Source organism: Myotis davidii, unplaced genomic scaffold (genome assembly GCF_000327345.1).
Source record: "Myotis davidii unplaced genomic scaffold, ASM32734v1 scaffold164, whole genome shotgun sequence".
NCBI classification, from domain to species: domain Eukaryota; kingdom Metazoa; phylum Chordata; class Mammalia; order Chiroptera; family Vespertilionidae; genus Myotis; species Myotis davidii.
In genome coordinates this window covers 2,873,172-2,885,418 of record NW_006296417.1, presented here as the reverse complement: position 1 = coordinate 2,885,418, position 12,247 = coordinate 2,873,172, and the positions used below count along the sequence as shown (strand labels likewise).

At 52.0% G+C, this 12,247-nt stretch overlaps 1 protein-coding gene across 1 annotated transcript in view; it reads left to right on the top strand.

The window, feature by feature from the left end:
- The first annotated feature begins 1,011 nt into the window (after nucleotides 1–1,011).
- AGBL1 (ATP/GTP binding protein-like 1) overlaps nucleotides 1,012–12,247 on the top strand; it is a 128,537-nt gene continuing 117,301 nt past the window's right edge. The window contains exons 1-5 of the mRNA XM_015569116.1: nucleotides 1,012–1,044; nucleotides 3,585–3,669; nucleotides 5,270–5,416; nucleotides 6,220–6,351; nucleotides 7,882–7,975. Coding sequence (XP_015424602.1) covers nucleotides 1,012–1,044; nucleotides 3,585–3,669; nucleotides 5,270–5,416; nucleotides 6,220–6,351; nucleotides 7,882–7,975 — 491 coding nt within the window. The remainder of the gene's footprint in view (nucleotides 1,045–3,584; nucleotides 3,670–5,269; nucleotides 5,417–6,219; nucleotides 6,352–7,881; nucleotides 7,976–12,247) is intronic.

The following is a 12,247-nucleotide window of genomic DNA, read 5'->3' as shown; positions in this document are numbered from 1 at the left end:
TAGTACCCAGTTGGCACAATGATGGCAAACGTCTTCTTTTATAAGCTGCACTGTCTCCATGCCAACCCCCATCAGATGGAAACAAACCTCATTTTGTTTCATGGAGAGATGTCTCCATCCAACTCCTTAAAACACCTCTTTCTCTTGAATTCATTTCAACCTTGACAGAGTTGTTTCTTATACCTGAACTCAATTTGTAAGGACACTACTTCTTCCTAGACCCTCTTTTAAAAAATATATATTTTATCGATTTTTTACAGAGAGGAAGGGAGAGGGATAGAGAGTTAGAAACATCGATGAGAGAGAAACATTGACCAGCTGCCTCCTGCACACCCCCTACTGGGAATGTGCCCACAACCAAGGTACATGCCCTTGACTGGCATTGAATCTGGGACCCTTCAGTCCGCAGGCCGATGCTCTATCCACTGAGCCACACCGGTTAGGGCTTCCTGGACCCTCTTATGTAAACACGGAGAATCGCTGGTCACCCTGCTTGGCGTTGGGACCATTTTTAGTGATGGGAGCTTCTGATCGGCTCTCCCTCCCCTCATTCATTACCAACTTCAAATTTAATAATGTCCCTTGTTTAACCGACGGACCGTCTCCAGCAAGTGTTCCAGCCGCCTGGCAATGTGGTTTTCTAGGGCTATGAGCTGTGTCCTGTGCTCTTGGCTCATGCATTTGGGAGAGATTCTGACGTACTCTTTAGGGACCAAGAATTAGAATTTCATGCCCAGCTGGCATGGCTCAGGGGTTGAGCGTTGGCCTATGAAGCAGGAGGTCATGGTTCTATTCCCGGTCGGGGCACACGCCCGGGTTGTGGGCTCCATCCCTAGTAGGGGGCGTGTAGGAGGCAGCCTACCCATGATTCTCTCTCATCATGGATGTTTCTATCTCTCTCTCCCTCTCTGAAATCAAGAAAAAAATATATATATATATTAAAAGAAAATAGAAGTTGGTTTCATGGGAAAGAAAAGGGAAGTGGAGTCCTACTCCTGCCGTGGTAGCAACATGAGCAAAGCTTTGAAGGCACAGGTACCCATGGTGAGCGTGGGCCACGGTGACTGGTCCTAGGTGGCCGCCGTGCGCAGCGCTGGGCTGTGGGCTGTGGCTGGAGATGAGCCTCCGAAGGCTGCGTGATGGGTAGAGTGTTACTGACACATGATGAGTCAGGAGGAGGAAGGCCACAGCAGACGAACATTGCCAAGCAAGGGAGCAACAAATTCGAACCAGAATTGGAGCAAATCGCAGTGCAAACTCGCCCCCCCACACCCTCAGACTGTGAAAGACACTGTTTGTTCTTCCGACTGCCTGCCTCTCTCTGTAAACTTGGCAGAGCCACTTTTTTTTTTTTTTAATGGGAAAGTCTTCATCGGGGGATTTACTCAATGATTCCTTTAACAGGATCGTTAAAGGAACATCGAGGCCCGTCGCATCCTGCCTCCTTGAATCGCTCATTTATTATTACTGTGGGTGAGATAACGGCGCGGTGGGGCACGTCTAAATGGTGTAAGATATTTATTGGTAAATGTAGTGGTGCGTAAATTAATGCCAGTGGAGAGTTTGTGGGGCCTTTTTTATTTTTTCCCCCTCCACGGATAGCCATGATTTCCACTTAAAGACAAACAATCTTGCGCTGATCCATCCAGGCTCGGAGCTGAGATCATTGTGAGCTCAACATCTATATGACGATATTGCCTCTTAGTTCCTGCGGGAGGGCAGGGATCTCTGGGTGGGCTGGCGCTATCGTTTCTGGAATCAATTTCTTTCCTGTTTATTAAAGCCTTCGTGCTTGTGCCCGCTTGGCGTGGCTCAGTGGTTGATTGTTGATCTATGAACCATGAGATCACAGTTCAATTCCTGGACAGGGCACATACCTGGGTTGCAGGTTTAGTCCCCAGTAGGGGGCGTGCAGGAGGCAGCCGATCGATGATTTTCTCTCATTGATGTTTCTATCTTTCACTCCCTCTCCCTTCCTCTCTGAAATCAGTAGGGGGCGTGCAGTAGGCAGCCGATCGATGATTTTCTCTTAACATTGATGTGTCTGTCTCCCTCTCCCTCTCCCTTCCTCTCTGAAATCAATACAAATATATTAAAAACAAACAAACAACCACCCATAGTGCTTGGGAGGAGGGCACATGGAGGTGTGAAATTTTCTTCTTTCTCCATCACATCGAAATTCCATAACAAACTATCCAAATAAAAGTAGCTTTCCTACGTGAGGACATGTATTATTTCACTCACCTGGAAGTCCACAGGTTGGTGGCTCCACAAAGCTGGTCATCGGTTGGTTAAGAACGTCACCAGCGCCCGGCCGGCTGGCGTGGTTCAGTGGTTGAGCGTTGACCTATGAGCCAGGAGGTCACCGATTCCCAGGCAATTTGTGTCTTGACGGCCTGGCCTGGCGACTGTAAACGGATGGTTTCCACTGTACGTTTGCGAGACGACTGCATGAATAATTCATTGAGAGGAAATGAAAGCTGGGTCTTTTTCTTCTTTTTAATCAGTTTCTACTTGAGTCGTTTCCCCCTTTCCTCTTTCTCTCATCTGTCCGTTTCCTACCCTATTTTCCCTTTTTTGGCTCATATTTCATAACGAACTAATACATTGTAGTCATTAGCTAATGAATCTGGCATCTTCTGTCACCCAACGTTGCACAGCCTTCTTTTATGATTTAACCCCTTCCCTCTTCTCAGAAGAAATGCAATTTTGGGGGGTGGGGGTGGGGGGGTGCTTGGAGGTGGACCCTGAAACATCAGTGTGGATTAGGGACACCATTCCTGGGACTCTCTTTTCTCTTCTGAACCATCTTCGGGTCCACTTTCAAAGGGCCAGAGTCCTGCCCTAGATGTTTGGCTCAGTGGATAGAGCATCGGCCTGCGGACTGATGGGTGTCAGGTTTGATTCCTGGTCAGGGTACATGCCCGGATTGTGGGCTCGATGCCCATTTTTTGATATATATATATATTTGTATTGATATCAGAGAGGAAGGGAGAGGGAGAGAGAGATAGAAACATCAATGAGGAGAGAGACTCATGGATCGGGTGCCTCCTGCACACCCACTACTGGGGATCCAGCCTGCAACGCGGGCACGTGCCCTGACCGGGAATTGAACTCTGACCTCCTGGTTCATAGGCCGAAGACACTCAACCACTGAGCCACACTGGCCGGGCTCAGTGCTTACTCTTTTGTCCATCTTACTGCTCCAAAACGGGTCATAGGGAGGCAGAGCCCCATGGGAGCCCCCTCATCGTCATGATTTAGGGAGCCCCCCTTTAGGCCTTTTTAAAAAAATATTTTTATTGATTTCAAAGAGGATGGGAGAGGGAGTGAGAGAGAAACATCAATGATGAGAGAGAATCATGGATCAGCTGCCTCCTCCACGCCCCACACTGGGGATCGAGCCCACAACCCGGGCATGTACCCTGACCGGGAATTGAACAGTGACCTCCTGGTTCATAGGTCGGCGCTCAGCCACTGAGCCACACCGGCCAGGCTGGGCGCTGTGTATGGCAGGAAGTCTTTCTCAGGGGAAGGAAGCCCACAGCCCTGCCCTCTCCCACCTCCTGTGTTTGGAGTAAAAGGCGCGTGTGTTCTCGTTGCAGACCTCCTCCGACCGCGCGTCCATCCTGAGCATCCTCCAGGTCCTCGGGGACCTGCTGTCCGTCGGTGAGTGGGCCTTGCCATCCCTGGCCTGGTGGGCGCGGGGCATCCCTGGGGCCATGGCGTTCGCCCGGGACTCTGAGGGGCTCGGGGTTTTTCTCCAGCTCACGTTTCTCTGTGAGACAGAATCCCCACTGAGGTGCATAGGTCCTGGGGTCACCTGGGCTGGGTGGACATGGGGCTCTTCCATCTTGTCACTCACCTTACGGGGACCCGAACTTAGGAGGATTTCGACGCCCGGTGGTGACGCCAGGGTAGCTCATCGATGAGGCCAAGCACCTAAAAATATTTTTATAGATATGAGAGAGGGAGGGAGAGAGAGAGAGAGAGAGAGAGAGAGAGAGAGAGAGAGAGAGAGAGAAACATCCACGATGAGAGAGAATCATGGATTGGGTGCCTCCTACATGCTTTCTATTGGGGACTGAGCCTGCAACCCTTGCATGTGCCCTGACCAGGGATCGAACCGTGACCTCCTGGTTCACAGGTCGATGCTCAACCGCTGAGCCACGCCGGCTGGGCACGTGGCCCATTTTAGAGCCGGGTCTTGGCAGCTGCCTAACCCAGGTCCCTGGAGACGGGAATCGGAGGCCGGAGCTGGACCTAGCGGCGTGGTAAACCCTGAGGTGTCCAGAGATAAGGTGACGGCTCTGACTGCATTGGCATCAGCCGGGTTCACGGGGCCATGGCTCTGTCAGCTCATCTCCGCGTGGCGAGTCCTGGCACGCACAGCTCTTTGGACGGTGCGACATCCCCTCAGTTTTCATGTCTGTGTGTGCCAGCTGCACTGCGTGAGGAAGAAATACCAACACCACACAGACCAGACCCAAATGAACGCCCCACCCTGCCCCAGAGACTCAGGCTCCAGTGTCCAGAGGAAAGATCCATTCACCTGGAGGTTTTTTTTGCTTTTGTTTTTAAAGATATCTTTATTGATTTCAGAGAGGAAGAGAGAGAGAGAGAGAGAGAGAGAGAGAGAGAGAGAGAAGCATTAGCGAGGAGAGAGAATCATAGATCAGCTGCCTCCTGCACACCCCATACCCGGGCATGTGCCCAGACTGGGAATCGAACTGTGACCTCCTGGTTCATAGGTTGACACTCAACCACTAAGCCACGCCAGCCGGACTAGACTCAATTTTTTTTTAAAAAAATATATTTTTATTGATTTCAGAGAGGAAGGGAGAGGGAGAGAGAGAGAAACATCAATGATGAGAGAGAATCATGGATCGGCTGCCTCCTGCACACCCTCTACTGGGGATTGAGCCAGCAACCCGGGCATGTGCCCTTCACCAGAATCAAACCCAGGACCCTTTAGTCCGCAGGCCGACGCTCTATCCACTGAGCAGAACTGGCTAGGGCTAGGCTCAGGTTTTTACAGTTGCTAAAGGTGATACATCTAGGTACTTATTTCTTCTATTATTTCTACATTTCATACCCCTTCCCACAGCCCAGCCCCTTACCTAATTGCATTACTTTAACTCAAGGTGATCCAAGAAGTACACAGTTTTGGTTTCTGGGGAGAAATGGACCAGTTCTTGCTCTATCGCTTGCTCTGAGGAAACGAGAGTGATTTTCTCGATGGCTCAGCTCTCCTCTGCTCCCCCCGTAGGCACGGACAGGCGGATCCGCTACATGATCAGCAAGGGGGGCAGCGAAGCCCTCCTGCAGACCCTGGTGGACACAGCAAGGACCGCGTCTCCGGACTACGGCATCCTCCTGCCCCTCTTCCGACTGCTGGCCAAGGTCGGCCTGCGAGGTACCCACAGCCCCGGGCCTGCGGATGACGAGTTTGTGGCGATGAGAGGAATTGGGGGAGCTCTCATGGGAACGTGCAGGGAGGAGGCAGGAGGGAGGTCCCAGACACCTGGGTGGTGATGGCAGGATCAGCCCCTTTGAAGAGGTCATGAGAAGGAAGCAAAGAAAATGAGTCCAAATTATCCATTCCTTGCTGATTTGGTTAGATTTGGAATCGTGGTGGTGTGACTATATGGGGAAAAATGTCTTTCTTCAAAGAAGTGTACTTGAGCCCTAGCTAGTTTGGCTCAGTGGATAGAGCGTCAGCCTGCAGACTGAATGGTCCCGGGTTCAATTCCAGTCAAGGGCACATCCCCGGGTTGTGGGCTCAATCCCTAGTAGGGGGTGTGCAGGAGGCAGCTGATCCATGATTCTCTCTCATCATTGATCGCTCTCTCTCTCTCTCTCTCTCTCTCTTCCCCTTCCTCTCTGAAATCAATAAAAATATATATGTTAAAAAATAAAAACCAATGGAAAAATATCCTCAGATGAGGATTACCAAAACAAACAAACACAAAAACAAAGAAATGCGCTTGAAAGTATTTAGGAGCAAAACTCTGGGTGCAGCCCTGACTTAGCTCTTCTGAGCCATCTGGTTCTAGCGGGGACACACTCAGCCGCATTTTCCCACAGGTCTGAGGGGCCTCCCCGGCCATGGTTAGCTTCCTCCCACCGTCACCTTTGCCTTCCCCGCCCTCACACCCATCGTGCAACCTTCAGAGGGAATGTGCAACCTAACTAAGAGGGATTGACTTGTGTTCGTAGATAAGAAGTTTGGCCAGAAGGCCCTGGAGTTGGAAGCTCTTGATGTCACGTTGATTCTCGCCAGGAAGAACCTGTCCCACAGCCTGAACCTCCTCCACTGCCTCTGGGCCCTGCGCGTGTTCGCCTCGAGTGGTGAGCGACTCCCCTGTGGCATTCTGGGGAATTGTGGGGAGCTTCCGGACCTGGGCTGGGACGCCCAGGCACGGACCTGGGTTGCAGGTTCGATTCCGGCCACGGTGGTGGTGGTGGGGGGGGTTGTACAGGAGGCAACCAATGGCTGTGTCTCTCCATTGCCCTTGACGGGAATCGAACTGTGATCTCCTGGCTCATAGGTCGATGCTCAACCACTGAGCCATGCCGGCCGGCCGGGCACACTCATATTTGTTGAGCAGAGAATCAGGGATTATTTGGGAAGGGCTGATAGGAACTGTGCAAACCCATCTAAACTAATAAAAGGGTAATATGCTAATTAGACTGGGTCGACTGGACATCTTCGGGTCGTTCTTCTGGACAAAGCCACGGTGGCGGGGGCCGAGGCAGAGGTGGTTAGGGGCGATCAGGCCAGCAGGGGAGCACGTAGGGGCGATCAGGCCAGCAGGGAAGCACGCCTGGCAGGCAGCCCTCCCCTCCCCCCATCCTCCCCTCCCCGCCCTTGTGCACGAATTTCGTGTACTGGGCCTCTAGTCTCTAATAAAGGAAAAGGGAAACAAAGAGATGAGGCTTTGGTTAGAGGAGAGCTCTCACGGAGGAGCAGCCAGAAGGTGTGCCACCCCCCATGTGCAGCGACCGTTAGAAACATCTCATTCTTATTACGTATAAGACTTCCTTCAGCAGGGAGCTCCGAAAACTGCTGGGATTCGCTGGTGGGTGTGGGGAGGTGGCCGCTTGCCTCCTGCTTGAAGACTGCACGCACTGTACCCACGAACGGTTTCCTAAACCACTTTAAAAATGATCGGACCAGGCTCTACGCATTGCCTTCTCCGAAGGCGGGCAAGCAGAGTTCACACGCCCGTGTTTTGCTCTCTCTTCGGTGAATGGTTCGCCGCGGTTGCTTGTTCCCGCAGCTTTCTCAACAGCTCCTCCCTGCAGAAGGAATGCGCTGGGACCAGAAGGGCTGGTGGCAGCCAGAGAGCCCTTTGGCAGCGCTGAGCTGGCCGGGGTGGGGCGGGGAGGGGATATTTATAGAGCCGTCAAGAGGTCTGACCTTGGGCCAGGCTCCAGCTGGGAAGAAATCGGTTGAAGATTTCTTACTGTTGTCCTCTCCCAAGTCTCCCGTCTTCCATGTTAGAATTTATGCTCTTAGCACCCTCTCCTCCTCAGCTCTACTTAATCCTAGCCTTTTGCAGACTTATGTGCCAGGAGATTGCTTTATTTATTTGTATGTGTGTGTTTTTTTAAATATCTTTTTTATTGATTTCAGAGAGGACGGGCGGGGGAGAGAGAGATAGAAACATCCACGATGAGAGAGAATCATGGATCGGCTGCCTCCTGCAGGCCCCCTACTAGGGATGGAGCCCGCAACCCGGGCACGGGCCCTGGTGGGGAATCGAACCGTGACCTCCTGGTTTATAGGTAGTCGCTCAACCACGGAGCCACGCCGGCCGGCTGGGCCAATGCTTGGTTCTTATAGTTCAATACCAACTGCACCTTTGTCTTTCTCAGTCACCACGGGAGCCATGCTGGGAATCAACGGAGCCATGGAACTGCTCTTCAAGGTCATCCCCCCGTACACCAGGAAGCGTACCCGGATCATCAGGTACCGAGGCCTTTGGTTAGGACTTGTTTGTCTGGAGTAGAAGCAGGGACGGCGATGGTCTCATGTACGTTCTCAGGGTGCTTCCGGCTCTGCCGAGTGAGGGTTCCCCCGTTGTGGACACGGTACAATGACTTGACTTTGTCACAAGTTGCCACCCCCGCCCCTGCCCCCACACACAATATGTCATCTCCTCTAATCCTCACAACAACCCTGAGTGGGTATATTATGATCCTCATGTTCACATGAGGAAATGCAAATGTGCAAAGAGCTGTAGCCGCGGTCTCAAGGCTGCGAAAGGCAGAGCTGGGTTTGTACCCAGACCTCTCTGACTTCAAAGCCGATTTCTTCTGCCCGAAGACTTCCGTCGTTCTTTGTATTTTTAATTTATTTATTGTTTAAATATCTTTTTATTGATTTCAGAGAGGAAGGGAGAGGGAGAGAGAGATGGAAACAATCAATGATGAGAGAGAATCATGGATCGCCTGCCTCCTGCACGCCCCACACTGGGGATCGAGCCCGCAACCTGGGCATGTGCCCTGACCAGGAATCGAACCATGATCCCTAGGTTGACGCTCAACCACTGAGCCACACCAGCCGGGCTTCAGGTCTTTTTTTTCACTCGCAGGCAACTCTCCGGTGGTGAGTATGATCCTTAAAAGACAGTCCACAAACGACAGGGAAAGGTGCCGTTCCTGGCGCTCTCTGAGGAGTCAGCCAGGTAACGTTCCGATAGGAAATCTGTGCCTCACAGTCGTCCATCATGGCTGTGGGCCGGTTTTCAGATTTTTTTTTTTTACGATCGGAAAATGACACTCTGCCATTCCGGCTGGCCCTGCGCGCCCGAGGGGAGTGAATCACCAGCTTAAAAAGGGAGACGGTCAGACATGAAGGCGTTAGGGATATTTGGAACCATCATGCTCCATCACTCACGGCCGTGACTCAGCGAGGACCTTGAAAGAATATTAGAAAAGGCCCAGGCAATTCCCAAGATCCATGGGGTCGTTTGGCAACGCAGCCCTTCCGTGCCCGGCCTCGATCTGCTCCGCATCCCAGCATCCATCTCGGGCCCATGTTCCCACCCGATATTTGTCTCCTGGGGTCACCACGGCGAGACCATTATCATCCATTGTCACCGGCAGCTCTCGACACTGGCATTTCCTAGAGTGAAATACAATCATATCTCAGAAAAGAGCACAAAACCCAAGCCCTAGCCGGTGTGGCTCAGTGAATAGAGCGTCAGCCTGTGGACCCAAGGGTCCTGGGTTCGATTCCGGTCAATGACACGTACCTCCGTTGCAGGCTCCTCCCCGGCCCAGGCCCTGTTCAAGGCGTCTATAGGAAGCAACCAATCGATGAGTTTCTCTCACATCGATGTTTCTCTCTATCTTTCCCTCTCTCTAAAATTCAATGGAAAAATATCATTGGGTGAGGATTAACAAGAAAACAAAAACACCCAAAAAACCAAATTCCTCATCAAATGTATTGAGAAGTACTGGGTTAAACGAAGGGTGGACGATTTCTTTACCGTGAGAATTCTCAGAGCCTTCGTCAGGCCCACACACATTCAGAATATCCGAGATGGGTACGTGGTAGGCCCCGTTCTGACCCTGGTTTGGTCGGGGGACTGCTTGTGTCTGGAGACCGTCTTTTGTTGGGAGTCATTGTTCTCTGTACCTCCTTGCAGATTCCTCCCCTCTAAAGTGCAAATGTCTTGCAAAATGAGTTTCCATGAAATTCTACCAAGTCCTGGTCATTGAGAAAGAACAAATTTGAGAGTCACACACTCGGTCACAGCATCAACCAGCAGTGGACTTCCGTGGCTTTTATTTCCATCTGTGTCCATGTGGATACATATGATTTGCATATGTCTGGTTTTTAAAAATGTTATGCATGTATTTAGTTTTATTGCTTTCAGAGAGAGGAAGGGAGAAGGAAGAGAGAGATAGAAGCATCCACGATCAGAGAGAATCATGGACCGGCTGCCTCCTGCATGCCCTGTAGTGGGGATGTGCCCACAACCTGGGCATGTGCCCCAACCGGGAATCGAACCGTGACCTCCTGGTTCACAGATAGATGCTCAACCAGTGAGCCATGCCGGCCGGGCAGCACCTATATTTTATGATTCCGTTCATGTGACGTCCCGGAACTGGCAAAGTCAGTTTACAGTGACAGAGAACGGATCAGCGGTGGCCTACAGCTGGGGAGCCATATGACCAATGAAAACCCAACCTCCATGGCACGGAGACTTCTCACGGCCCAATACCCTGGAGCCGGCGCGGCTGTGACCTTCCTCCTGTGCCTGGCCCCGTGCTGAGCTCTCAGCAGGCATCCTCTCCTTTGAGTTTCTACCCTGTGAGAGCAGCAGGTGCCGTGACTGTCCCCACATTTCCCGGGAATGAAGAAACAGGAGCGGAAAGAGGTTAAGTAACGCGCTGGGATTTAAGCAGAAAGCGCTGGGGTTTTAAACCCCGTCTGAGACGCGAGCCTTCGCTCTTATACCACCACCGGGGTGTCTTTCGCAGCCCGTTTCCAGCGTTCTATTCCTAAACCGCCATATGGAAGACGGTCAGACGCTGTTAAGTTTGTTTGAATTCGGGGTACCGTCTACATGGCTCGTACTCATGGAATGATGTGGTTAACGATGGGGGAGTCTTTCTGCTCAATCGAATGGCTGTTTCCTCTCAGAAGGTAAATCAGTGTGTGTCCTCTGCCTTTTTTTTAAAAAAAATCTTTATCGTTGTAAGTATTACATATGTCCCCTTCCCCCGCCCCATCATTGACCCCTTCGAGCCCACCCCTTCCCTCCCCCCCCACCTCAGGCCTTCACCCCGCTATTGTCTGTGTCCCCGGGTTATGCACATGTGCATACAAGTTCTTTGGTTGATCTCTCCCACCCACCCACTGCCACCTTCCCTCTGAGATTCCTCAGTCTGTTCCATGCATCTACGTCCCTGGATCTGTTTTGATCATCACTTTATTTTGTTCATTGGACTCCACACAGGAGTGAGGTCATGTGAGACTTGTCTGTCTCTGACTGGCTTCTTTCGCTCAGCGTGATGCTCTCCAGGTCCCTCCATGTGTCTCAAAGGATAAGAGTTCCTTCCTTGCCCTCTGCCTTTGAATTTCCTTGTTTTCAAACCCCAAGATAAGAACCGAGGTGTTGAAACCGGAAGACTTGTATGATAGCCCTCTCGCTAGGTGGCCCTCAAAGTATGACTAGCAAGTCCTCACTCCTAGGTTGGTTGCGGGCACTAAGAAATAAGGTGTAAGCCTGGCCGGTGTGGCTCAGTGATTGAGCATCAACCCAGGAACCAGGAGGTCACGGTTCGATTCCCGGTCAGGGCACAGGCCCGGGTTGTGGGCTCCATCCCCAGTGTGGGGAGTGCCGGCGGCAGCCGATCCATGATTCTCTCTCATCATGGATGTTTCTCTCTCTCCCTCCCTCTCCCTTCCTCTCTGAAATCAATACAAATATATTTTTTCAAAAAGAAAGACAGTGTGAGGATGTTGTAAGCGTTGATGTGCGTAAAATACCGTTCATTTATTCGTACAAATTCCGTTGGCTCCTTGGCCGACTCCTTCTAACAGAGCCAGTGGGGAATGTGGAGATGGGACGTTTCTCCCATGGACTCATCTCCTGAGGGTCATTAAGAGGCACCCAGTGAGTTCTCCGGGGCTCCGCTTGGGTGCCAGGACCTGTGGGTGGGAAGGGGATGAAGTACCATGTCAGGGGACGCGAATAGCCCTCCTGAGTCCCATCCTCCCAGCGCCGGTGGCCAGGGGAGAGCTATTCTGGGACGCTTCGTGGGAACAGATGCCCAGTGGTGTGTCACTGTTTCCTCCCTGCCCTGGAGATTAAGCCTGCCCTACTTCCCTAATCAGACCTAAAATTAGCCGCGCAGCTGTCCCCCGCCAGAGCCCTGTGTCCACATGGTACTCAGGGCGAGATTTATGACAGAGCCCACAGCACGCACATGCACCTTCCAGGGAGAGGGGGCACGCGGAGCAATGTCACTGGGTGAACCCCGGGTGGCCGTGAGCCAGCCCTCGCTCCCAGGGGAGGCGGCTGGCCCAGGCCTCCCTCACACCCCAGACACCCACCGAGCTGGCACGGTGGTGTTGCTCTCAGATATTCGCGTTGGCTTGCACTGGCTTCCGCATGATCATCCCCTTTGACTACCGCACTTGCTTGACTTCAAGGCAATCAAGAAGGGTCCCTGTCTCCATTTCCATCCTTATTGACTTCTTCCTCCTCTCCTCCTCCACCTCCTC